Source organism: Schizophyllum commune (genome assembly GCF_000143185.2).
Source record: "Schizophyllum commune H4-8 unplaced genomic scaffold SCHCOscaffold_8, whole genome shotgun sequence".
NCBI lineage: Eukaryota > Fungi > Basidiomycota > Agaricomycetes > Agaricales > Schizophyllaceae > Schizophyllum > Schizophyllum commune.
In genome coordinates, this window is record NW_026089545.1 from 1,895,227 (window position 1) to 1,918,464 (window position 23,238).

A 23,238-nucleotide genomic window follows, 5' to 3' on the forward strand; every position below is an offset into this window, starting at 1 on the left:
GTTCGTTCTACAGTATTTTCTGTAGCCACGCCCACTCACATGAGCATGGCTATTCATACTCGAGTGTTTTTTCTCGAGAGATATGTTCGACTGAGGCCGTTGTTTTTTAGCGAAAATCCGGCAACACAGCATACATCACTCCAGTTCGAGCTCGAATTGCCCTGTCATTGTTAGAGCGGTGAAGGGCTGTGAGCTTCGAGGTGTTCAGGTCGAAGCTTCGTTACATGAATCGTGGCGTTGGGTCGATTGAGACAGATATTTGAGGGTCTTCGCGACGATGAGCAAGGACTACCTACATCAACCACTTCTCGTAACCCAAACTGCAAGAAAAGATATCATCGAAGTTACATTCGATGCAAGTGAGAAATTTCCGTGTCAGTGCCACTTCAGAGTAAAATGTCTATGCATCCAGCCACTTCGTCAGCCGCGCCAACGTGTCCCTCGTACCTGGCTCGAAGCCAAAGACCAGGTAATCATGCGGCTCATCCTCCGCCTCATAGTATGCCACTTTCCCACCACCGCCCTCTGTACCAAGATCGCGTACCATACGATCGCGGAGGAGTCGAATTTGTGGTAACAAGTTCTCGGCGCCGCCTGCGGCGATAAAGGTGCGAGGGAAGTTGCCGGAGGTCGCATCTGCGGCGGGGTGCTTTGCGGCAGGAGAGACGTAGGGGTTCATGTCAGCGAAACCCTGCCCGAGCGCGGGTCCGATGTACGCTTCCTTGCAATCGTCCCAGCCAGTGGGTTCGGGATCGATGTCGGCAACGAATATTCTGCAAGGCGGGGGTGATACTTCGTGAGAGCATCCGAGGTCAACCCAAGGTGAGAGCAGGAGCAGGGCGCCGGGCGGCGGTGACAGGCCAGAGTCCCGATGGTTGACGAGATATCGGACCAAAGAGATGGCGAGCCCGCCGCCAGCGGAGTCGCCTTCTAGGATGATGTCTTCCGGAGCGAAGCCGACGACTTGGATGAGGTACTTGTATCCTGCGAGAGCGTCTATAAGAGCGGCGGGGAACGGATTTTCCCGGACCCCGTTCGACGCCTTGGACAGCCGGTACTCGACAGCAAATGCGCGGCGGACTGTCTTTGAATAGTCCATTATGCGCCGCGCAACGTTCGAGAAGATGTGATCCGGGTGAGCGGAGCCCACAGTGAAGCCACCTGGGAGTAGGGACGTCAGACTGCGTTACCCGACATGGACGTTGTCAAAGCACGTACCTCCATGTAGGGAGTAGAGGACCTTTTCACCAGCGACTGGACGTGATCCTATGTGTTTGGTAGACCCTCTAGGGTGCATCCAATATCCTGGTATGCGCGCAGGCAACACGCCAGTCATAGATGCCCATAGCTTCACCGGTCCAATAATCAACTCAGGTGCGGCGTTGACCCAGACGCCCGCGCCGTTCAAAGTCGGAACGAAGTTGTTGTGGTTCGGCTCTGAGAATAGTGGACCGGTGCTTGTTGCGCAGGGGGATTAGACGGACGAATGAATACTGCGCTGAACACGACTTACACGGAACTGACTGCGACAAGTCTCCTGATGAGCTGAACCTTGATGGTCTTCAATATACTCCAGGACCTTCGCGGTCGAAACGCTCTGCATGGGCAGCATTAGCGCAAGATGGCATACACATACGCTAGAGCACTTACGGTACGAGCGCGATCGTCGTCCAAAGGGGAACCCAAAATATGCCTGTCGCGTACAGCTTCCAGAGGATGTATGCCGCTTTGAAAGGTTGGTGCCGCCAGAGAAAACCCAACATGATGACTGTAGGACGTCGTGGTTGCGGACAAGCTGCGAATGAAGGCACGACGCGAAGGCGCCGACGACGCGTTCGCAACTCGTCAAGCGCCCGATGACGTCGACGAAATCATTTCACGGCCCGCGATCCGCACCACTCAGAGTCAATGTATCCTGATGACCCTCCGTCCTGCGCACGGTCATGAGTGCCTACCGCGGTATACGGCTCGTCACCTTTGACGCCCTGCACACCCTCATCACACCCCGCGCTCCCATCCACGTCCAGTACTCCAACACATTCGCGCCCTATCTCGGCGTCCTCGATCCAGATGCGCTCAAGCGATCGTTCAAGACGGGTGAGCAGGAAGTATCGTGTACATGACACGCTGGTAACACGTACGTGAAGCACTCAAGGAGATTCACAAGTCGGACCTGACGTACGCCAAGGGAAGTCATACATGGTGGGGGGAGGTCATCAAGAGGACGGCGCTGGATGCAGGTGCCGATCCACAAGGTGCGAGGCGCAGCGCTTCACAATATCTGGAAGTCTGACTGACTTGGGTCAGATGTCGACAAACACTTGGATGAGATCGTACCTCGCTTGCTGAAGGTGTTCAGCTCACACGAAGGATACAAGGCCTTCGACGACGCGCTGCCCGTCCGTGAGTCTTGCCTGGGGTACGATTGCAGCGAGGCTGATACTAGTCAGTGACGCGTCTGAAGGAACTGGGCATAAGCACCGCCGTCGTCAGCAATGCAGACTCCCGGATGCGTGAGTGCCCTACCCACACATTGCACCACCTGACGCGCTTAACCTGCACCTCAGACATGGCCATTCGCGACCTCGAGCTGTCACCTTACTTGGGCCCCATTGTGCTCAGTGAAGAAGCCAAGATCGCGAAGCCCTCAGCGGATATCTTCCTCGAAGCCATGCGTCACGTTGACCCATCTATCAAGCCTGAGGAGTGCCTACACGTCGGCGACGAGCTCGAAGCGTACGTCCGGACATTGGATTGATACGTGCACTCCGTGACCTGATTTGCGCAGCGACTACCGCGGCGCAACGGCTGCTGGCATTCACGCATTGTTGCTGCGCCGGCCAGGCGACACTGAAGCGCACGTCGAAGAAGGCGAAAACCTGGACGGCGTGCAGACCATCCAGAACTTGCAGGGTGTCTTGAAATGGCTGGGAGCATAGCTCGGGCAAACGAGGGGCGACTAGCATGGCATCCATGTCGTGTAGTAGTAGCGGTACGTGCAGTGCAACACATGAATGGAAATGATAGAACCGGGACGCGAGCACTTCTATCCCGGAGCGGCTGGTGAGGGAAGTTGAGGAACTGGTTAAGGGTCGACAAGGTCCTCCGCCGTGAGGTTGGAGCCCTTCATGACCTTCTTGCCCTCCGTCGCGAGCTCCTCCGGGCGTTCCGCTAGCTTGAGCACCGACCAGCGAATGACACGGGGGTCCTGGCGCATGATGCCGTTCAGGGACCTGAGCGTCCGTGGCGCGGTGTCGAAGTGCAATGTCCAATAGCTGTGATCGCGCCGAAGGGATGGTGGTTCATGGGAAGTGCAGCGTTTTCGAGTGAGCGTTGTACAGACGAGCGGTGTAGAAAGCGCAAGGAGGTAGGGAGAAAGTCGCTCAGCATACAGCCCTTTCCACAAAAAAACAAGCCCACGCACTCTCCGTAGTTGTACGCCTGCCTATGCCTCCGCATGCGCTGAGGCAGCATACGCGTCCCCCACGAGTCGATACTCCGCACGACGCCGCCAGCGTGCATAACATGCTGCGCGGACTGGCGCACCAGCTCCTTGATATGTTTCTGCAGAAGGCCGGTCAGTCATGTTCAGTAACGCGCGAAGGAATCTGGTCAGTTCGAGCGCCCTCTGAGACGTGCGACCGAGGTTTCAGGGAGAGCAGAAGAAGATACGCACATATTCCGGGGAGTGCACCGTTATGCATAGCAGCTGGTAGAGAGGCATGGTGTCGTCGCCCAAGGTGAGCGGCGGGAAAACGGAGGCGGGCGCGATCGTGTGCGCCGCACGTGGTCGGGCGGGACGGTCCGAGTGTCCGGGTTGCTTCTCGGCTTTCTCCAGCTTTTGTCGCCGACATCCATCTGCGACTCTCGATGATCATGCAGACAGGCTTATCGTGGTTACAACGGGAAACTGCATCTGCTCTCAAGCAATCTTCCGCAAACGCAGCAATTTCTCTGAAGAGCGATAGCAGCTAGAAATTAGATCGACGATTGGGCTGGCGACGTTCCTCTACACAGCGCCCCTGGTTTTTCAGGGCTTGAAAGGTCGTTGCCTCGATGTCAGGCGAAAACTCTGGGGCAACCTATCACTCGCTTCTAACACCGTGTTTCCTCGGATTTGCTCACGACGCACGACGCGGTCGTCGAGCCTCCGCCCTCGGGCTTGGCGACACCTAGCATGCAGGTCTCCCGTGAGCGACGTTCGAATCCCGTTATAAGAGGGAGGGGTCTACGCCCTATTCAATGTCTTCCTTCGCCGAGTCGTCGTTGTATAAGCGTTGATCCTTACGAGCTCAGGTGTGGCGACGACGCTTAATTTTGACTCGCGCAGGGATGCTAATTTGCGCAGGGTAGTCGCTATGTTACTGGCGAAGCAACTCTCCCGTCCTATCCTCGTCTTCTGCGACTCCACCGCGCCCAAGCAGTTGCGCGAATCTTGCAATGTTCTCGCGCTTTTCGTCAAGTCGGATCTCCTCTGCTCCGTACTCCCCGCTGTACATACTGAGTCCACACATTGACCTGACAAGAAGGGTGCTTATTCGGTATACAGGTATTACTAACCGCAGGCATCTCTGGATGTTCTTCTGTGCTGAAGCTTCTGAACGGCTTGATCTGGGTCACTTTGCACGTTTTAGTGTGTGTAGTAAGTTCCTTTGATTTAGTCTACAATGCGCCTTTATTGACGTCGTACTCGGGCGTCAGGTAAGGAATCAGGTACCTCTCATACTGGGTCGTGTAGCTCAGACGATCTCAGCACGGTATATAGATCATCGGCGTCGAGGAAGACCGCCTCGTCAAGCCGGATCGACCGATTGCCTCTGGACGCATCACCCTCGATAATGCCATCCACCTGCACCGCGGCATCGTTGTCGTGTTGCTGTTCTTTAGCGCACGACGTCATACTCTACCCTTGAGCACTGTCTACGTCTTGGGCACGACCGTTTACAACGACGGCCATCTCTCGCGCTTTTGGGCCTTGAAGTCGATTATGACCGGTTTCGGTATCATGATGTGCAGCTGGGGTGCCGCTGTTTGCTTTGGTAAGTCGTTATAGCCGTTGTAGAGCTCACAGGCTTACCATCGTGCCTTTGTGATCATCTCAAGCCGATGACCTGCCGCTTCCTCCACAATCTCACGAGACCCTCTTCCTTTTTGCTCTACTCTTGACCACGACCGTAAGCCTGTGAAATTGGCCATCCATCCACCATGCTTATGCCGCATAGATTCATGCCCAAGATTTCCGTGACCGAGTCGGGGATCTCAAAATTGGACGCAGAACACTCCCTATCATATTACCGTCCAGAATCGCCAGATGGACCCTGGGTGCTCTGATCATTGCATGGTCTGCCTTGCTCCTGCACGTCTGGCTGCCTCACGCGGGCGTCGGCGTGCTCTTGTACGCTCTCGGGGTCGCGACTACGGTCTCTTTCTTGCGGGATCATACTCTAGAGGCTGACCGGAGGTCCTGCGCGTGGTACAATGTGCGTTCCCTTTCCCCTATGATAAACCGTAAGGTTTGTTCGCGCACCAGGCCTGGATCACTGTCTGCCTCGGTCTTCCTCTAGTTCGTCGCCTGGGATACGGAGGAGCCTAGTTACTGTGATCAGAATTTTCTCGGATAGAGACCCGGTATGTCCTCGAATACAGCCTCAAAATATGTTGCCACCTCAGGCGATGGTTGGCCACAAATGACAAGTGTATTTCTCGGGCCGGAGCTCCGCGACACGCTTCGGAATCTTCCGTCCGTGACTTGTCTTCGACGACCTTGATCCCACCAGTCTCTTGCCGCTGCCCCCAATCGTGAACCTATCTCGCCACGCTTTATTACCTTTCATCCTCCATAGCACTGACCCAGCTTCGACAATCAGCTGCGTGACATCGGTATACTATAGGTGACTGCCTTGCCTGGCGCTACGCCGAGTTGCTAGTATATTTGGGCGCCAATCCTTCAACAAGCGCCTCCCATTCACCGCCCCAGCATCAACGTCCCTGCGGATCCCTCTACGAAGCAGGGAACAATCTCTCTGTCGCGCATCCACCTCAGCTTCACCTCACCGACTCTCACGATCTCACGAAGTCGCCCCGATCTCGCCATCATGCAGTCCCCGCTCTATAGGGCGACCTAGCGTCCCGCCAATCTCAAGCTGCTCGCTCCTTCCTGCTCAGGCGGTACTCAATCATTCTCATAGGCGCTTACCCCGCCCATCGAACATACTTATCCATCGTCGATCGCCCCTGCCCGAGAACCCCGCACGCTACTGGACCTAACGGCCGGAATCTCCGTTTCTCTATCCTCCTTACCTTCGTCATGCAGATGCTTGCTCAATGAACTTTATTCTCGAGGTCCGCAGCAAGAGTGCTCGCCAGCGCATAGTAACCTACACGGGCCGGCGTAAACTCCATGGGCTGGCGTAAAGCGCACATGCGCTCCCCTTGTGCTCCCTGGTACCGGATTCCGTTCCTCGAGGAGTGGGCGTCCATGGGAGGGATCGGGCGCATGCTCGAACGTATCGATCTCCGGTATGTCTCTTGTATCCGAGTTCATAGAGATCGCGAAGCTCATTACCGCTCGAGGCGGACGGTGCATGCTCAGGAGGACGACGGTGGATGTCGTTGTACCGCTCGCGTACTGTACTGGGGCTCATGATGAAGGTCACTGATCGAGGCGACGAATTGGAGAAATACCCTGTAGGGTGGTCCTCGCGAAACAAGTCTCAATTGCACGCGCAGCCGCGACGCTGCTATAATGAATGGACGATCGACTTGATCGACGGACATTGTCGCTTGCATGTTGAGTTCACCGCCTTTGTGCGGCCTCGAGGACTTGGCCCCGCTCACCGAGTAAGCCGCTCCATGTACGCGCGCGGGGTGGGGCCGTTGGAGAGCGCCGGTATGTCTTCCTATTCCTGTCATGACAACACAGTAATCTATCACATTCGGATACCCCAGCTTCACCACCATGCAAAAGGCCATCCCCGTCGAGCTCGGCGGCGTCCTGCAAGCTCGCCATGGTTTTTTACCACGCGCCCCGCGCACGGGCGCTTCTTATCGATTCATCGCGCTTGTCGCGAAACGAACTGTATTCTTCCCTCCTTACGACAGGACAGACGCGATTTGACCGCTACGCGGGCGCTCTTCTGGGCTGGAGATTGTTGCCTGAAACGGTGAGGGGGCGAGTGCAGGATGACCGGATGCCGTAAGGGCGCTGCGGATGGTATACACGTTCGACGCTATTCCACGTCGGGGCGCCGATCCGTTTAAGCAAGGCGCAATGTCGAGTATTGCCATGCGCGTCTAACCCAGTGTAGCATCGCATCGTAGTTGGCTATGTGAGGGGGCGTCTTCATCTTGTTCCTTGCCTTGCTGATTCTCTGCCCAGGTTGTACATGCACTCATTTTGTCTTGCAACCTGACGCGAGCAGCCGAGGAAGCGTCGACACAACCGATGCGCTGCATGGTGCTATTTGGTTCGTCGCGTGGCATCTTCACGGAACTGACGGCGATGCGCCGCCCCCTCGGGCTCTGGGCGTGGCGGCGCTTGCGTGAGTTCGGGCAAAGTTCAGGCGGCCCTGCATCGCCATGATGTCTTCTCTATGACTACAGCTAATCTTTTCTTCCCTGATCATCGCCCTCAGGGTGACCATCCCACCACCCTCAACGTCGTCCAGGACCTCATCTTCTCATCGCCGCGCGAGACTATGACGATAGCTACGACAGGGATTACCTTCGAAGACTCGACGTGCTTTGGCGCGGGACAATCTGGCAGCTGCGCTTCCTAATGCGTACTCCGGAAGCGGGCATCAGGCATAACGGCATGATACCAGCGCCCTGGAGGCGATCCCATCTCATTGACAGCGTGCGAATGGAAGAGGGTTTCTCAATTCAGTAAACCCATGTTAGGCTTTGGCCTTGGCCTGGCGGTCGCGACTTATGAAGATTACCACCATGCGCGGACCTCGCCCTCCTCATCCGTCCCCGCCGCCTGTGCTCTTTTTCTTTCTTTTCTCGACGCCGGAAGATCCTCTGCATCCACTCGGTCCTTTAATCGCCTCGCCCCCAGCAACCGGGAGCTTCGAAAGTTTAGCACAAGATCCGCGCTCCTGTCGCGTCGACCGCGGCGGCGCTCTGAACTTCCGCCGACTCGTCCGCATTTCGCCCGCGCACGGCCAATGGGCTCCCCATCCAGACATGGAAGAAGAGTTGCCAAACGCAGCGCTACCCCTTCGCCTGTTCATTGTAGTCTCCGTTCCGTTGGCTCGTGCACGGTGCGTCGGCCGTCTTTAACTTTTGTTTGCCGCATATGTGACTGATCTCATTCACAGGAGGAGGCACATAGGTATATATTCCCTGCTCCCAGCCATGTACGTCGCCTTCTTACCCCACCATGAGCCTCTTCTTCGACAGCGACGCCGATCCGCAAATCGTTGTGAGGCTCCCGAAGCCGACACGACGGCACGTCCCGCAGGCAGCTTCGCTGCCAAATATCCAGTCAGTCCGCGAGTTTCATCCACCGTGCTTCCTTCTTGGTCCTGACCGCCATCTTATCCCTCTCAAAGCATCCCCGAGCGACCACACTCCTGCAGCGCCCTTCCGTCCCCTCCGTCGTCTATCATCATGGACGAAAGCCCCTCTCACTCTCGCGACGCGTCGTTTGCGATATCGGACGCGGTCATGAACATGCCTGCGCGCGCTGCCCCCGCGCAGGCGCGTCAAGACTCTCGTGGGGAGCGTGAGCGGAACAGGGCCCTCCTCACCCCTCCTCTCACCCCCTCGTCAACCCTGCGCACCACCACGAGCTTCGGGTCCATGTCCACCGATGAAGAGGTCGAGGATGTACTGCATGAAGACGCGGACACTGTATCGCGCGCCATTGTGGTAAGACAGTGCATTTTTCTGCGCACGCACCGGCTGATGTTTCGTCGCAGGCGACGAACAGCAGCGAGCACTTCGATGCCACACAGGACCAAGACTACATTGCCATGCGCTGGCGTGCGCATCTGCAAGCGAACAGCGCCGACGGGTCCAAGTCCGCGTCGCCCATCTTCACACCTCGCGCGCGACACGAGCTTCCTCCTCCCTTCGTCCCCCAAGATCTCTCTGCGGACCCTCAGGCTCTTCTCATCCCGCAAGGACGCGTCGGCGGACCGAGACCCTTCATCCCTGCTCAGCACTTCACGGAGCCGCCTGTTAACACCAACGAAAACCGTTTCACTTCCGACCCGCGTCTCGCGCACCATGGTCACCCCAACGCCGTCGACCTACGCGCCTTCATGCAGCCGTGTTTCCAGCACGCGCCTCAGCAGGCGTATGGGGAATCACCTTCGCCCCTGCCTTCCCATCCTCAGCAACAGCACCCCCCGTTCTACCAAGGCGTCCCCACGTCGCCACAGGTCCCTCACCCCTCTATGTTCTATCCGCACCATCCTGCGCCATACCCACCGCCCGGGATGCACTGCCCTACGGGCTCTCCGCCCATGTCGTTCGAGCACGCGCCCGGCTTTATGCTACCTCCCGGCCTCCAATACGGACAGCCCATGCCCTACTATGGCGGTTACGCGCCTCCCGGTGTCCCCGGACCAGCGCCTCAGCCCGAACCTGCACAGTACTGGGAGGCTACGCCGCCTGCGCCAATGATGCCCGCGCCGCCTCATGGCTTCGTTCCGGACGACCTCTGGTATATGCCGCCGCCGCAACACGCCGCGCAGCTGACGTACCCCTACTCCGACGAATCGACCTCGGGTGCAGGCCCGGGAGAGGACATGCGTCGCTCGTCTCCGCCGCGGGGGCTGCGCCGTCGGCAGGGGCCCAACGCGCGAAGCCGCGATCCCGGTGTCACGGCCGAGCACAACATGCTCAACCTCGACCGCATCGAGCAGGGGCTTGATACGCGCACTACCGTCATGATCAAGAACATCCCTAACAAGATGACGGACAGCGATCTCCAGCACTTCATCGCGAAGGTCTGCCCGCGTCGCATCGACTTCATGTACCTTCGTGTGGACTTCTCGAACGGTACGTTGCCTATCATGATTATTCTTCGGTTTTCATCTGACTCCCTCACTAGGCTGCAACGTCGGCTACGCCTGCGTCAACTTCATCGACGTCAAGGACTTGGTTCACTTCGCCCGCTCCTGCTTGGGCAAGAAGTGGTAAGCTGGCCGCGACTTCCACGTCTTTCATCAAAATCTTACACCACCCAGGAACATGTACAACTCCGAGAAGGTGCTGCACATGTGTTACGCGAACTACCAGTGCGTCGTTTCTCCTGCTTGCATTTAACCTTCTCACCGGCTTGCAGGGGCAAGGAGGCCCTCGTTGAGAAGTTCAAAAACTCCGGAATTATGGAGGTGAAGGAGAACTGGCGCCCGCGCATCTTCCACTCCTTCGGCCCGAACCAAGGCCTCCCGGAGGAGTTTCCGAAGCCGACGCACCTGCGGCGCAAAGAGCGCAGCTCGCTCAACCGCACGCTCTACACGCCGGGCGAGGGCCTGGAGACCGCGCAGGGCAACCGTCGGCGTCTGCTCAAGGCGGCGGGCCGCGGTGAAAGCATCTAATCGTCCTTGTCGCATAGGACCTCGCGCACATACTCACGTCGGACACGTACGCTTATACTGACTGAATACTGACCTACCTGTATGTTCTTATGTATCACAGCTTCGCTCGCGACCCGGTCCTGTTCCTGCTTGACTCTCTCCTCCTCGAAGTGTACTGTACTCTCTTGCACCCGCTTTCGCCTGTTGGTTTGCCCTCGGTATTGAATAATTGTTCTTCACTTTCTCTGGTTTACTGTTCTCATTGCTCTGTTGATTACATACGGCCTGTTGTGCTCCTATTTAATGGTATTGTTTGTGTGTCTGAGCTTCGCGAGATCTGCCGGCGCTCGCGCGAGATGAGGCGGCCCGCAGCCTGAGTAGGTGTATGTAGGTTCAAGTTGAATTTGGTTACGTTCGGATCACTCCGATAATCCGTGGAAGCAAAACAGAGGCCTGGAGATTCCCACGTTACCTTAGGCTCACGGTGGCAATCTTGACAAGCGGTCTGCACCTTACCTCGGTCATCGTATCGACCACAGAGTTTTGGGTGATAGGACTGCCAGTCTGCCTATAGCGCGCGCGAGACAACGACTATGAAGAAGAGTGTGGCGCGCCCGCGGCCCTAGCCCTGATGCCGACTATCAACACGGCGGAGTCGTGGATCCATTACTATAAGAGGCTCGTGGAAGTTTACGACAAGGCGCGACGACGTCTTGTCTTCCGCCACCACCGTCCTTATCTCATTCGTGCCCACTACTCATCTGGTTCGCGCCCACGATGGAGGCTCCGAGCACACTCAAGCCCGCCGAGGTCGCGCTTGCGATGGTGAACCACGGCGTCGCGAAGCATGCCGAGCGCTTGGATACGACCTTTTTCAAGGCGGTAAGTACGAGTAGGTGGGCTCACCTTCAGAAGATCATGTTGAGCCCTTATGGCAATAGGTCCTCGCAGGCGTGATGCTCTCGTTCGGCGGTCTCTTGAGCGAGATTGTGGGCGGCGGCTCGCCTGGACTGACGGAGAGCAACCCCGGGCTCGTCAAGGCGCTCAGCGGCTTCGTCTTCCCTGTAGGCCTCGTCATGTACGTAGACCATCGCTAGAATGCACCTCGGCTGATCTCCGTCGATTGTAGGATCGTACTGCAAGGGCATGAGCTTGTCACGAGCAACATGATGGTGAGTCAGCAGACGCCGTTTACCTGTCTGCGGACGACATTGAGTGCGGCGCGCGCGTCAGGTGTATCCCATGGCTATTCTGAAGCGTGCCGTACCGTGGTGGGGGCTGCCTCTGAACTGGATCATCGGTATGCAGTCTTAGCTTTTCATAGTGCCGCTGACTTTAGCGCGTGACCGCGTATAGTTTTCGTCGGAAATCTCGTTGGCAGCCTGTTCTTCGCTGCTATACTGGTCAAATGTGCGTCCTCGTCGCCGTGATGAGCTCATGAGATCTGCTGACCGGTTCCGCAGATAGCGGAATTTTCGACGCAGAGCCGTACCACGCCTATGCCCAGACGTTCGCGCTGTAGGTCCCGATTTAGTTCTTAGACAAACGACTGACGTCTTCTGGCAGAATGAAAGCAGCAGATCCTGAGTGGCACCAGATCTTTCTTCGTGGGATAGGGTGTAACTGGCTAGTATGCGTCGCGGTCTGGGTACGCATGTGCATATCGTTTCGCAAGATTAGCGCTCTAACATTTCCCAAGCAAGCCGCGGGTGCGCGAGAGACCATCTCGAAGGTATATAGGCCTAGCCTACACTTGGTGCCACAAATGGTCTGATGACTTGCTCAGATATTCTCCATCTGGATCCCCATCTGGGTAGGTCACTTACCGAGCGCGCGCCTGTGTCCATCTCTGAGAGTAGTATAGGTCTTTGTGGCCTGCTCCTTCGACCATGGTATGTCGTATTGTCGATGTATATTCGTTGTCACCGAAGTCCTTCCAGTTGTGGCAAACATGTTCGCAATCCCACTTGGCATCATGCTTGGCGCGGACGTGAGTTTCCTTTTTAGGCGTCCCTTTGTTTGACTGAAGAGGAACACAGATGACGACAGCCCAATATATTCGCAAGTACGATTCATCACATTCTTGTCTGCTGAAGGCGCGCTAATGAGCTTGGCCTAGATCGTTGCTTGCCGCTTTCTTTGGCAACATTGTTGGCGCTTTGTTCGTCGCCCTTCCCGCGGTCTACTTCTGGCTGGACGACTACAAGGCCAGCGGACTGCGTGAGGCCGAGCAGGGCGAAATTATGGACGACCTGCGTACCAGCACCTCCAGACCTCATCCGTCGAGCAGTAGCGCTAGCGCCGTTGCCGCCAAAGAGGAATTGGATCTGACACCAAGGAAGCACTAGATGAGAGGTACGGTCCCTCTCAGTCCCGCATCTCTGTGACTGAAGACATCAGTGATTGACAGTGACACCTTCAACGGAGCGATTCTTGACGATCTCAACGATTTTGTAGCGACCGATCTTCAACGACTCGTGCCCTCCACGATTTTCAACGAATCGTGCGTCTCCAAGCTACATGTGTATTACCATACCAATGTCTGGCATATTATGACTTACTGGGACCGTCTCAAGAAGTAAGGAAACAGGCTATATGGTATCGTGTACGTCAAGAAAGGAAAATCATCAGCAAGGACTATGCGGGCACGCAACCGCCGCCTATTGCCTGCGCGGAGAGCCATCGAGGGAGTCGTTGGGCGGCATCCACATGAGTCGCTGTGGGACGGCAAGATAGTCGGCCTGCTCGTTCACGACAGGCTCATTGAAGGTGATATCGGGCGGGGGAGCGGACACGCGGCGCTGCGCGTCCTCGTAGCGCTCGGCGAAACCGATGCCGTGCGCGTTGCGTCTGTGTCTACGAGCGTTGGACTGGACCGAGAAGCACATCGAGCAGTCGTCGTGGCCGCATTCGAACGCTAAGGCAGATGTCAGCATGATCAACTTGAACGCGGGAAGGTAGCGATCGCGCACGCTTTACATTGTTGTGCGCGTTCATGTGGGTTTGTAAGCCGCCAGGCCTGGATACGTCGTGAGTCTCGCAAAGTCCCGCCCATCGCACACCGTCACTCACCGCGGAAAACACTTCTGACAGATGGTGCACATATGTCGCTTCGACGCTGCCTTCCTCGACGTTGTCTCTCCGGCCGAGCAAGTGTCGGTAGTGTCATTGGGTACGCACGGCTCGCGATCGTCGGAGTATGGTAGTCCGGTGATCTGGGCTTCGGGGGAGTGGCAGGGGAGGTGATGATTGACGACTGGGGTGAGTGCGTCGGCGATGGTGCTGTATTGCGCCAGCAGTTGATTTCTGCTCAGCGGGCCGGGGTTACCGCCACCTTGTCCCCGACCGTCGTGACCGACGCTGTTAGCGGAGCCGTACGGGCCATAAAGACCTTGGCGCTGCGAAGGCACGATGCTGTAGTCGTACATAGCGGGCTGCGCATAGCGTGACTGCGCCGCCCTCATCTCAGGCGAGTTGCTATTTCCTCCTGCAATTGGTTCGCTGCTTTCCCAGTAGACCGCCTCTGGAGTATCGTAGTAGCCGTGATCTGGCAGCGCCGTCAGTACTTGGGCAAGAGGCGAACAAAGATGCCTACATGGTCTCTCAGTCTGCCGCTTCTCATCATCTCGCGCCCACGGCGAGTAGCAAACGTCGGGATTGGAGTGAGCGACCCGAGTCGAGGTAAGCTCCTGCTCATACATCCTGGAGCGGTCGTAGCATATGCCACCCACTGGCATCGCATGCTCGGTGTACTCGGCCTTGGGGACGGCCGAATACTGCCTCCTCGACCGCCGCCCTTCTCGGATGGAGCTCTGCGACATGGATTCGTCGCTCGCTGCCGCGCGGTACACGGCCCATGTCGAGGCGTCGTAGTGTGACGGCTGCATGGTTGTCGCTCTGCTCAAATTTCAGAACTGGTTCACGAATGCAAAATCGCCGCTCACGACTCAATAATATGTTCCTCTATATGGACATAGGTCAGTCCATGGCTGACTTCGTGCAGACACACCCGTAGCTACCTGGAGTCCTCTGCTGATCCAGCTTGACTATGAGGCCGCACGCTTGGCTGTCGCTCGTGAGTGCGAGTGAAGAGCAGTGGGGTGCGAGGTCAGCATGCTATCGGCGGGCGTAGTCTAGTGTCGTTGACTGCCTCTCTCGCCAGCGCGAAAATCACCCTATATGTAGCCTCGGTCTGTAAACGTTACGATACTCAGTCACAACCTCTACCTTGAGGCAAACTCGTTGCCGAGCCTGATGACACGAAGGCCTTAGCAGGGCTATAGCGGGGCGGTGGATGAAGGATGGGACCGTTCCATCGCTTCCGCACCAATGCTTTCTCGGCTCGTGATGCTGGTCTGGACACCCAAAATGCGTCTGGGAAGTAGCGAAGGACGTTGGGCTCCCCGAATAGCTCATTGAGCGCCTTTTCCGTCCGCCTCAAGGTGCTGGGAAGGCCGATGAGAAGAGCGGGATGTTGGCCTTGCCCTTTGCCCTCGCTACGAACGAGCAGGCCTCTGACAAGCGCTACTCAGTAGGAGGACCAACGAAGTTCTGAGACACAAGAAGGTATGCCTAGAACTACCGAAGGTTATCCTTTGCCGCCTCGTCGTCTTTGAGCGCGATGGGAGCTTCCGGTGCCTCGACGTACCGCTTATATCCAGATCCTCCTCACTGAATGGCGGGGAGCGAGCAATGGTCCCACCCATACTCGAAAGACTGTATACACGTCCAAGTAATGCTGAACTTACGCTGGGAGCAATGTAGTAACCGGAATGAGCGTGACGCGTATCAACCGTCATCATGTGCAGCCTGGTGACTCGCGCACGCCCTCTGACGGAGTTCGACCTGTATTGTACTAGATCTTCATCCGCGGAAACCGCCGCGCGCTAGCGCGCGGGACTAGCCTATCATATGAATGGAAGTGCACTCCCAGTAGCGACGAAGATGGACAACGTTCAGCAAATTCATTTCCGAAATCGCATTTGGGAGACCAACGCCGACGCCGTATCGTACTCCGACTCAAAATTCCATCTAGCTGCTCGGGGATGAAGCAACATAGCTCCGGCCCATCAAAGTACTCGACCTCTCAGGACGGTTGCTGTGCCACAAAGCTAAGATGCTTCGCAGGGAACCCCACCGACGCGACGTGCTGCCAGAGGCGTTCTGGCTTGTTGACCCTGAAGCACGCACGATGCCAATGAGTGGACGGAGACGAAGTAAGGAAAGTTGCGTACAGCTCGTAGCTCACGGGGAGGTTAATCATTGCGGGGTGGTCCTGCCATTCTACGCAGTCATACAATTAGCCCTACGATACTAGAGGAAAGGGTACCTAATTTACCTTCAGGCTGCTTGGGGTCGTCGATGCCATACCCGAGCCGCCATGTTATACCTTGGATACTGTTTGAGAGGCTGCGACAGGGTTAGCGGGACGTCGACCCTCGCCAGAAGACAGAACGTACAAGTCCGGCGGCGCAAGCGTGTGATTCTTCAATTTGACGCTCTGTAACCATAGCGTGAGTTGCGCTCCCAATTAACGCGCACGAGGCGCACCTTAATCTCCGAATCAATGGTGCTGAAGTCCGTTGACTGCCCACCCACGACGCCGCAGTATTGCTGTGGGGTGTCCGTTCTGCCGCCGTATACGAGGGTGCGCACGCCCTCCGCTTTCGCCATCGTGATCTGCGCAAGGCGTCACAACCTCTCGCAGCTGTCAGACGAGGCGAGGACCGTACGCACGCTAAAGAGGGAACATGAACTGGCACAGCGCCCGTTCGACATGATGATAACATTCTCCGGCTCGAAAAGCGCCTCGGAAGGCGGGTCCATGTCAAAGGGCTGGCACTCCTGACCCATCCTGAGATCGGCATTGTCATTGATTAGCCACGAGTACACCACGAGCGAAGGTAGGCCTCTAACCTCTGGCTGAAGGCGTCTTCGTGCCCATTGATGACGACCTTCTTCGGCTCCAACCAATCGGACTCCACGGGAAAGGGCTGGTGCGTCGCATTCCGCCATAGAGCGGGGTTGTACAAGAGCTGTTCCTGCTCGCGGCGTTAGTGAGAGTTGACTTTGGATACCCAGGGGAGCACTATATGCGAGAACACTGCGTACCTCCGGGTCCGCGCCTTCCGCGATACGCCTGACGATCAGCTGAGCGAGTGGGCCTGCTCTAGTCGTCGTATCAAGCCCGGCCTGCGGCTCAGAAGTTGGCTTCGGGCCGACGATCTGCAAGCATACTTCGTGAGGTAGTTTTGCGCGCGTAGAGCGAGGAACAGCGTACGATACGATGCAGCCACTGCACAAGGAATGAAGTCAGTCAACGCCGCAGCTATGAAAAGGATGGCTCACATGGGCAATGCAGATGTATCCTGAGAACGATCGTCAGCCTGAGGAGCACGTCGTGGAGTGGTTCGTTGAGCCCGTGCTTACCTCCGCCGTTGTTGGTCTAGACACGAAGGGACAATCATGAGCTACCAACCCCGCTTCGCCCGGGCAAGTACCACGCACCACATCGACGATCAGATTCGTCGCGCCTCTCGCCTTGAGCGCAACCAGGCCATTGAGCAAACTACCCTGGAACGCAGTGAAATTCGGCGCGGAGAAGCTCCCTAGCGCTAGCACGCCAGTGTGCGAGTCGTTCAGCATGTAGAACTGTGCGACGCTGTAGCTCTCATTGAGCGCGGGCCCCGTCGGACGTATACCCTCCGGCAGCGCGACGTCGGCATACGGCGCGTCGTCCATGATGACATTGACCGCGTGCCGACGTCGATCGCGCGCAGTGAGCGCGGGCTGTTGCTGAACGCGCGCGAGCGACGCAGGCACGTAGTCTTCCGCCTCCACTAAGTTAGTTAGTCTCAGTCAGCCCAAGTTGCGAGGGCGACATATAGGAGCAGATGTCTCACCTAGATCCGTTTCGTAGACGTCTCTCCCGTTCGTGTGGTTTGTGGCGAGGCAGTTATTCGCTCTGTATGACGCGCTGTCGGTGAAGTCCACCGCGGCAGAACTAAAGCGAGAGCGGTAGGGCAGCTGTGCGATCCTGAGTGAGGGGCGAGCGAGCGAACTGGGTTATTTCTTACCGCCAGAGCTATCGACTGAGTTTCGTTCATCAATTGGACAATGAGGTCCACAGAGTCAACGAGCGGATGAGTGAGCTGGGCAAAGTTGCCCATCATGTAGTCCCATTTCGCGGATGCGCGGTAAGATGCGAAAAACCTATGTTGTTTGCCAAGTCTCAGCACGCGCCGCACGGCGAAGCAAGCGATGCAACTGACCCATTCTGCCTCGTGGCAAACCCTTGATAGCCCCCAGCAACAGCAGCATTCGCATTGACCGCAACCCACGGATTCTCTCCATTGATCGCCAGGACCTTAGCCCCAGAAAGCTGCAGCAAAGTCAGACTTTTCGCGACGACGATGTACCCTGCCTCCGGAAAGGCTAAAGACGTGCCTTGTGCAGCTTGCCCTTGAGATCACCCGGAAGAGCCTCTTGCCAAAATGAGATGTCTTCCCCGAATTCGGCGGATGCAACGTCGAAGGCCTCGGGGGCTATGTGGACGTCTTGGCCATCAACAACGACCAAAGGGGTCGGAAGGTACGTCACGTAGAGTGCTGGTCCGTCACGCGTTAGTTCAAGTTTATGTTTCCATTTCCGTGCCACGCAGACTCACAGTCGTAACATAGATTATACACGCCGCAATGCTAATGGGATGGTGGGTGAATTCATTCAGTCACAGAACAGAGACGTTCGCAGAAGCACTCACGCCGTCATTGACGAGCTTGAACGTCCTGTACACATCGAGATGGAAGTCGAACTCAGAAGCGTACTCTTGGGCACCAATCCTGGCCAAGTCGCGTACAAGGTCCTCATGAACTTGGTCCGCAAAAGGCTCAGGCGCCCGGATCTGGTAGTTCGTCGATGTATGAAAGGCGAGCGTCCTGTTCACGACTTCAAGGACCTAGCCACAAGCACGGGTCAATTACACGGAAGGTTCAGAGCATCGAAGAGCGCGGAGGCGTGTAGGTGGCAGGCGAAACGCACATTAGCCTTAACGACGGGGTCGACCGGGAAGGAGCGTAGGCAAGCGCGTGCTTCGGAAGGTAACACCCAGCTTTTTCCTGCAATCTCCGCGCATGGGTCGGAAGCGAAGGCAGCGCCTGCGAGTATCAGGGTCGCGGGAAGCATTCGTGAGGCCTTTGGGAGGACCATGGCGGGCGCAGACAACCCACTGCGGCCTAATCCGGAAAGTGTTCTTACGTACGCGACCACCGATGAGTTCAGCTGGTGTGCCACCGCCATTGCCAAGCACCGGCGCGAAGTATTCCGCGTACCCAGGCTTCGTATGTGAGGCTCTTTGACATGGCAGAACCAGAGGTCGTCGCACTCTACCGTCGTGGAATACCTAACTCAGGCTTGCACGGCACCTGCCGACCTTGACTCCGTCATCACATGTCACAACTGACTTCCAGAACTGCCTCTTTAGGGACTTTCGCCGGATCTACAGCACGCCGTCATGGCCCTCCTCACCGTTCAAGCGGACATCGTACTAAAGACATCTCGGAACGGTTTTGAAGACTTCTAAACCGTCACCTGTCCTCGAGGAAGCGGGAGCATGACTCCATCCGCGCCTTATCCCCTTCGTGGAACCTAAACGCATAGACCCCGCGCTTGGGTACACTTCACGCATTACGCATTCCATGGGCTCTACACTCGGATGACGATCTGACGACGCCCCTTGGCTGCTCGCTTTAAAACCCTGAGTCCAGGAATAATTCTCCTTCGTTTCCTTTCCCCACCTTTGGTCTCCCAGCACTCCACTGTCATCGCAGTCACTCACGCTATGGCATACCGCGCTGACACCGTTAACACTGGCACCACCGCCACAGATGTCCACGATAACGGGGTGGCTAGGAATTACGGCGCGCCCGTTCACTACGACCACTCGCCTCTGCGCAAGGGGCTCTACACGTTGCTTGTGAGCCTTGCGCCTCAAAAGCATCGTTTCGCCATTGACATCCACGTAGACGCTGTTGTCGATAACCCTCGCCGGGCTGACGATTACTCGCATCGTCAACACCGAGTCCGTCCGGCCGCCTGGTCGCGGATCCTACGGTAAGCGTCTTGGTGCAGATCATATTGACGGCATTCTCACAATTTTACAGACAAGGTTACTGCCGAGCTGCTCGCGTCCAGTCTGTTGACCATCCCGTGGGCTATCCATGCGTACGTCTTCTTTCACTTCTACAGCCGCTTTACTGACGATTGCCACAGCATCCATAGTCTCCGTCGCCGCATCGACACTGGGTTCGGGAGGAGCTTCGCCCATGAACTCGGTGCCCTCCTCGCCCTTTGGCTGCTCTGGCTCATCGGCGCAGCGGTTGCGACTGTGAGTAGTCCTCCTAAACATGTTCAGTCGCCTTGCTAACGCCACCGCGCAGTCCCACTGGCGCGACGAATCCTCTTGCTGGTATCAGTTCAGCTGCCGCCTCCTCACTGCCATCACCGCCATTGCGTGGTCCGGCTTCGTCATTATCACCTTCCTCGTCATTGCGAGCGCCATCCTCGGCAGCAAGAAGGGCGGCTTCGGCAAGCCCATGCACGCCCAGTACGACGGTCGCCATGCGGGCGCGTACGATGCGCCCATCACCACTCGCAACGCGAAGCATGCCGAGATGGGCACCGCTGCCCATGTGTAGAGGCTTTGCACGTACGAGGTTATTCGCCATGCAACGCAATATCCACGCTGCTTTCATGGCCCTGGATGAGATCTGTGCGAGTCGATACTGTTCTGCATGTTTCATTTATCTCTTACTCCCAGGCTGTTTGTTCCATGAATCTGCTGCCTTTCTCGTTGTCTTCTGCATTTCTGATGTTACTGTAGTACTAGTTCACGCTCAATGAATATTTGATGATCTGCCATGTTCACGCCCTCCACTACCGTAGCGCGAGCAAGAGAGAAGTGAATTTCCGCAAGGGCAAAGTGAAGACATGTCTGTTCACTCGAACGACCATCCACTTCACTAGCCCGTCATTGGCCACATTCAGTATATCTTGGCCACAGGTCTGCCACAGGTCTGACCCGCCGCTTCCCGATACTTACATGCGCAAGTACGACGACTGGCGACATGGTATACCGTGTACCCCGTCCATATGTCAGGCGCCAAACTTCTGCAGAGGCGCTACTGAATTTAAGATAAGTAGCAACAAACACACGTGCACGCTCCAGGTGATCTGGCTGCCAAAGTAAGGGGAACCGTAAATCAACATTGCGCACGTGCAATTACCTGGTATAATGACGCTTAGTTACATATAAGGCAATTAGTATATCGACAACTGCCTTTCCACGTCACGCCCTCGAAAATGCTTCGCTCTAATCCATCGTTCGTGCATCTCCCACTGACCCTCTTTCTCTTGATATAACGCCACCATGATATCCCACAAGGAATCCCCGAAGGAGGGCATCGCCGACCAGCAGGCATCGCAGCATCCAGCACTCGAACCCAGCGCACATCAGCCCGTTGATAGTCCCATGGATCGGTAAGGGAGTTGTGCCAATCCATTGATATCGAGCTGCATTCCGAAGGTCACCAACAGCGTACCAAAAGAAATTCTCGGCCTTATCTTCGAATTTTGCGTCGCACGAGAAGCCTCGCTGCCAAACCAGTTCTTCCACAACACCGCCAAGTGCCCATGGCTCCTCACCCGTGTCTGCGGCATCTGGAGGGAGCTAGCGTGCAAAACGATGAGCCTTTGGACGACCATCCGCATATCGGTCGACGCTCTCGAGGAGTCCGGGCGATCACTGGCCGACGTTAGCGACCTCCTGCGCAACTACCTGCAGCGATCGTACCCGCTCCTGCTGCACATCACCGTCATGAGCGAGGACAGCTTCCCGGCGCACATCCTGAACCCGATAGTCGACACCTGCGAGCGCTGGCACTACCTCTTCCTCTTCGCCCACCCCGATGACTTTCCCCGCTTCGCCGTCATCCGTGGCCGCATCCCCGCCCTCCAGTCCCTGCAGGTTATTCCAACGCGCATCGGCGAGCCAACGAATACAACACCTACCATGTTCGAAATAGCGCCAAAGCTCGACACCCTCTCGCTCGGCGGACACGCGCTCGAGCTAAACTTCGCCCTTCCATGGAAGCAGATCCGCATATTCGAGGCGAACTACATTGACCCGGCCGACGTTTTGCGCTTCCTCCCACTCATGCCTGCCCTCGCTGACCTCAAATTGGGGCGTGAGCCTCCGGAGCATACACCGGGCCCCACACAGGGGATCATGATAACCCTTGCGAGGCTGCGCGCGCTGACGTTGAACGTCTCCGAGGGTCAGCGGTCACCGGCCCATCCGGGAGACCTGCTCGACCATCTCACGCTGCCCGCGCTGGAAGACCTGGAGGTGGAGTGCGACGTGGAGGAGAGCATCGAGACCTTGCGGCGGCTGATTGAGCGTTCAGACTGCCGTATCGAGGCGCTCACCTTGGTCGTCACCTTCAAGTGTAGGGGGAATCTGCTGGGCTTGTTCCGCCTCACGCCGCACCTGCAGCGGCTGACGCTGTTCGACGGGACGTCGATGACGGAGCCGAGGTTGCTGGACGCGCTCGTGGTGCGTCCGGAGGACCCGGGAAGTGTGTTGCTGCCGAAGTTGGAGCGTACCACGCTGCTTGCGAGCAGCCCGCTGCCTGAGGAGGACGTCCTGCGTTGGCTAGATGTGTTTGAGTCCCGAGTCAATCCGCCGCAGCCGCTGAACGAGGACGGGGAGGTGGACGAGGCCCGGCGCGTGCACGCCTTGCGCGGCATACTCATGGGCTGCACATCTGGGGAGAATATCGTGGATAACAGAGTTTGCGTGGACCGCTTTAACGGGATCATGGCCGCTGGAGTGTCGGTGGACCTGTGGTACGGGCCAGATCTCTTCTAACGTTGAGGTAACGAGGGCTAGGTTCGTCGCTCCGCACTCTTTCACACGTGAATTGACGCCCGATGACAGGCGCGCCGACTCTCTCGGTGTTGGTGGTTATGAGCTCGGATTGACGCAGATGGGGGGAACGCGCGCCGCAGAGGCTGGGGAGGGAACCAAGGTGAGATTTCTGTCGGTCTTCGCGCGCATTCTTCAAGCCGACGTTGTCAGGACTGTAAGAGAACTATGATCGAGTATCCGAAGCAGGAAGCTGGCTCATAGGGCGTACTGAAGAGGGCATTTTGATATACAACTCAATGCATAGGGCTTGTCCGACTTCGAAAGTGCCGCTCGCTACAGGCGAGTCTGTCCGATCAAGGAATCCCGACATATGGATTGAGGAGGATGTTTCTGTCCTCTGGTTGCGTCAAGTGCTCCTCTTGATATGTGGGAGCCTTCGCAAGTCAGGCTCAGGGTTAGTGTCACTGAAGCCCCCGGTGAGTTCTGCCCACTCACCGGATTCCCGTTTAGCAATCACATCTTTCCCTTGAGTATATCTTCCGTGAGCCCAGCATATGAGGACGGTTCAGCATTTCTGATTGATTGTGATATGATTCTTTTGAGAGCCAGTTAGGGGATGGAGATGTAAAGCGAATCGCTGGGGGTACGCTGACGCTACGTTCGACTTGGGCGTGACACATGGCACCGGGGTGTCATGTGACAGCATCGATGTCCTCCACCGACACCCACAACAGTCCACAAATGGCCATCAACTCGTTCCGCGGAGCGCTCTCCTGGTCCGTT

At 56.9% G+C, this 23,238-nt stretch overlaps 11 protein-coding genes across 11 annotated transcripts; 7 read left to right on the forward strand and 4 right to left on the reverse strand.

Annotated features, from left to right (window-relative positions):
- Window positions 1–240: 240 nt before the first annotated feature.
- On the reverse strand, window positions 241–1,789 carry SCHCODRAFT_02632524 (alpha/beta-hydrolase). Its single transcript, XM_050345716.1, has 4 exons — window positions 1,651–1,789; window positions 1,514–1,597; window positions 1,219–1,457; window positions 241–1,161 (listed from the first exon to the last, which is right to left on the reverse strand). The coding sequence occupies exons 1-4, from the start codon at window positions 1,761–1,763 to the stop codon at window positions 401–403; spliced, it is 1,197 nt and encodes a 398-aa protein (XP_050199334.1). The 5' UTR covers window positions 1,764–1,789; the 3' UTR covers window positions 241–400.
- Window positions 1,790–1,827: 38 nt separating this feature from the next.
- SCHCODRAFT_02350414 (HAD-superfamily hydrolase) lies at window positions 1,828–3,412 on the forward strand. The gene is made up of 6 exons (XM_050342449.1): window positions 1,828–2,097; window positions 2,148–2,255; window positions 2,308–2,403; window positions 2,451–2,513; window positions 2,568–2,736; window positions 2,789–3,412. Exons 1-6 carry the CDS (start codon window positions 1,944–1,946, stop codon window positions 2,937–2,939), a joined length of 741 nt encoding a protein of 246 aa, XP_050199335.1. The 5' UTR covers window positions 1,828–1,943; the 3' UTR covers window positions 2,940–3,412.
- On the reverse strand, window positions 2,821–3,741 carry SCHCODRAFT_02632529 (uncharacterized protein). The gene is made up of 3 exons (XM_003029981.2): window positions 3,677–3,741; window positions 3,425–3,564; window positions 2,821–3,275 (listed from the first exon to the last, which is right to left on the reverse strand). The coding sequence occupies exons 1-3, from the start codon at window positions 3,722–3,724 to the stop codon at window positions 3,086–3,088; spliced, it is 378 nt and encodes a 125-aa protein (XP_003030027.1). The 5' UTR covers window positions 3,725–3,741; the 3' UTR covers window positions 2,821–3,085.
- Window positions 3,742–4,358: 617 nt separating this feature from the next.
- Window positions 4,359–5,331, forward strand: SCHCODRAFT_01033891 (uncharacterized protein; the record flags this gene model as incomplete). Its single annotated transcript, XM_003030396.1, has 4 exons — window positions 4,359–4,493; window positions 4,550–4,642; window positions 4,766–5,039; window positions 5,180–5,331. 4 exons carry the CDS (start codon window positions 4,359–4,361, stop codon window positions 5,329–5,331), a joined length of 654 nt encoding a protein of 217 aa, XP_003030442.1.
- Window positions 5,332–6,400: 1,069 nt separating this feature from the next.
- SCHCODRAFT_02601136 (uncharacterized protein) lies at window positions 6,401–7,778 on the forward strand (the record flags this gene model as incomplete). The annotated part of the gene is made up of 5 exons (XM_003030395.1): window positions 6,401–6,519; window positions 6,558–6,889; window positions 7,102–7,163; window positions 7,379–7,541; window positions 7,603–7,778. The coding sequence occupies 5 exons, from the start codon at window positions 6,401–6,403 to the stop codon at window positions 7,776–7,778; spliced, it is 852 nt and encodes a 283-aa protein (XP_003030441.1).
- Window positions 7,779–8,383: 605 nt separating this feature from the next.
- SCHCODRAFT_02669796 (uncharacterized protein) lies at window positions 8,384–10,553 on the forward strand (the record flags this gene model as incomplete). Its single annotated transcript, XM_003030394.2, has 6 exons — window positions 8,384–8,487; window positions 8,583–8,874; window positions 8,925–10,011; window positions 10,064–10,148; window positions 10,200–10,250; window positions 10,298–10,553. The coding sequence occupies 6 exons, from the start codon at window positions 8,384–8,386 to the stop codon at window positions 10,551–10,553; spliced, it is 1,875 nt and encodes a 624-aa protein (XP_003030440.1).
- A 466-nt stretch (window positions 10,554–11,019) lies between these two features.
- On the forward strand, window positions 11,020–12,555 carry SCHCODRAFT_02738153 (Formate/nitrite transporter; the record flags this gene model as incomplete). The annotated part of the gene is made up of 11 exons (XM_003030393.2): window positions 11,020–11,414; window positions 11,474–11,610; window positions 11,662–11,704; window positions 11,766–11,832; window positions 11,889–11,942; window positions 11,996–12,050; window positions 12,099–12,180; window positions 12,232–12,264; window positions 12,319–12,345; window positions 12,397–12,424; window positions 12,473–12,555. The coding sequence occupies exons 1-11, from the start codon at window positions 11,310–11,312 to the stop codon at window positions 12,553–12,555; spliced, it is 714 nt and encodes a 237-aa protein (XP_003030439.1). The 5' UTR covers window positions 11,020–11,309.
- Window positions 12,556–13,192: 637 nt separating this feature from the next.
- On the reverse strand, window positions 13,193–14,419 carry SCHCODRAFT_0248956 (uncharacterized protein; the record flags this gene model as incomplete). Its single annotated transcript, XM_050342911.1, has 3 exons — window positions 13,193–13,448; window positions 13,507–13,551; window positions 13,608–14,419. 3 exons carry the CDS (start codon window positions 14,417–14,419, stop codon window positions 13,193–13,195), a joined length of 1,113 nt encoding a protein of 370 aa, XP_050199336.1.
- A 925-nt stretch (window positions 14,420–15,344) lies between these two features.
- SCHCODRAFT_02632551 (uncharacterized protein) lies at window positions 15,345–18,891 on the reverse strand. The gene is made up of 19 exons (XM_003029979.2): window positions 18,570–18,891; window positions 18,292–18,486; window positions 18,199–18,229; window positions 17,979–18,139; window positions 17,804–17,913; window positions 17,609–17,744; window positions 17,435–17,558; window positions 17,040–17,371; window positions 16,962–16,977; window positions 16,881–16,900; window positions 16,813–16,827; window positions 16,644–16,757; window positions 16,449–16,573; window positions 16,269–16,386; window positions 16,083–16,211; window positions 15,992–16,032; window positions 15,871–15,941; window positions 15,767–15,815; window positions 15,345–15,709 (listed from the first exon to the last, which is right to left on the reverse strand). Exons 1-19 carry the CDS (start codon window positions 18,735–18,737, stop codon window positions 15,619–15,621), a joined length of 2,046 nt encoding a protein of 681 aa, XP_003030025.2. The 5' UTR covers window positions 18,738–18,891; the 3' UTR covers window positions 15,345–15,618.
- Window positions 18,892–19,030: 139 nt separating this feature from the next.
- SCHCODRAFT_02632554 (uncharacterized protein) lies at window positions 19,031–20,457 on the forward strand. The gene is made up of 5 exons (XM_003030392.2): window positions 19,031–19,503; window positions 19,553–19,640; window positions 19,691–19,751; window positions 19,800–19,914; window positions 19,967–20,457. Exons 1-5 carry the CDS (start codon window positions 19,369–19,371, stop codon window positions 20,222–20,224), a joined length of 657 nt encoding a protein of 218 aa, XP_003030438.1. The 5' UTR covers window positions 19,031–19,368; the 3' UTR covers window positions 20,225–20,457.
- Window positions 20,458–20,796: 339 nt separating this feature from the next.
- SCHCODRAFT_02584109 (uncharacterized protein) lies at window positions 20,797–22,834 on the forward strand (the record flags this gene model as incomplete). The annotated part of the gene is made up of 4 exons (XM_003030391.2): window positions 20,797–21,065; window positions 21,123–22,433; window positions 22,525–22,615; window positions 22,760–22,834. Exons 1-4 carry the CDS (start codon window positions 20,956–20,958, stop codon window positions 22,832–22,834), a joined length of 1,587 nt encoding a protein of 528 aa, XP_003030437.1. The 5' UTR covers window positions 20,797–20,955.
- Between the last annotated feature and the right edge of the window lie 404 nt (window positions 22,835–23,238).

Coding starts and splice junctions, on each gene's coding strand:
- SCHCODRAFT_02632524 (XM_050345716.1), bottom strand. CDS start 1,763: ATGTTGGGTTTTCTCTGGCGGCACCAACCTTTCAAAGCGGCATACATC. Junction 1,598..1,650: donor ACGACGATCGCGCTCGTACC/GTAAGTGCTCTA, acceptor CTGCCCATGCAG/AGCGTTTCGACCGCGAAGGT. Junction 1,458..1,513: donor CTTGTCGCAGTCAGTTCCGT/GTAAGTCGTGTT, acceptor CTGCGCAACAAG/CACCGGTCCACTATTCTCAG.
- SCHCODRAFT_02350414 (XM_050342449.1), top strand. CDS start 1,944: ATGAGTGCCTACCGCGGTATACGGCTCGTCACCTTTGACGCCCTGCAC. Junction 2,098..2,147: donor CAAGCGATCGTTCAAGACGG/GTGAGCAGGAAG, acceptor ACGTACGTGAAG/CACTCAAGGAGATTCACAAG. Junction 2,737..2,788: donor GTCGGCGACGAGCTCGAAGC/GTACGTCCGGAC, acceptor TGATTTGCGCAG/CGACTACCGCGGCGCAACGG.
- SCHCODRAFT_02632529 (XM_003029981.2), bottom strand. CDS start 3,724: ATGCCTCTCTACCAGCTGCTATGCATAACGGTGCACTCCCCGGAATAT. Junction 3,565..3,676: donor CGGTGCACTCCCCGGAATAT/GTGCGTATCTTC, acceptor GGCCTTCTGCAG/AAACATATCAAGGAGCTGGT. Junction 3,276..3,424: donor CAGGCGTACAACTACGGAGA/GTGCGTGGGCTT, acceptor GCGCGATCACAG/CTATTGGACATTGCACTTCG.
- SCHCODRAFT_02632551 (XM_003029979.2), bottom strand. CDS start 18,737: ATGGTCCTCCCAAAGGCCTCACGAATGCTTCCCGCGACCCTGATACTC. Junction 18,140..18,198: donor GTATAATCTATGTTACGACT/GTGAGTCTGCGT, acceptor GTGACGGACCAG/CACTCTACGTGACGTACCTT. Junction 17,559..17,608: donor CTCAGTCGATAGCTCTGGCG/GTAAGAAATAAC, acceptor AGGATCGCACAG/CTGCCCTACCGCTCTCGCTT.
- SCHCODRAFT_02632554 (XM_003030392.2), top strand. CDS start 19,369: ATGGCATACCGCGCTGACACCGTTAACACTGGCACCACCGCCACAGAT. Junction 19,504..19,552: donor AGGGGCTCTACACGTTGCTT/GTGAGCCTTGCG, acceptor ACATCCACGTAG/ACGCTGTTGTCGATAACCCT. Junction 19,641..19,690: donor GCCTGGTCGCGGATCCTACG/GTAAGCGTCTTG, acceptor ACAATTTTACAG/ACAAGGTTACTGCCGAGCTG.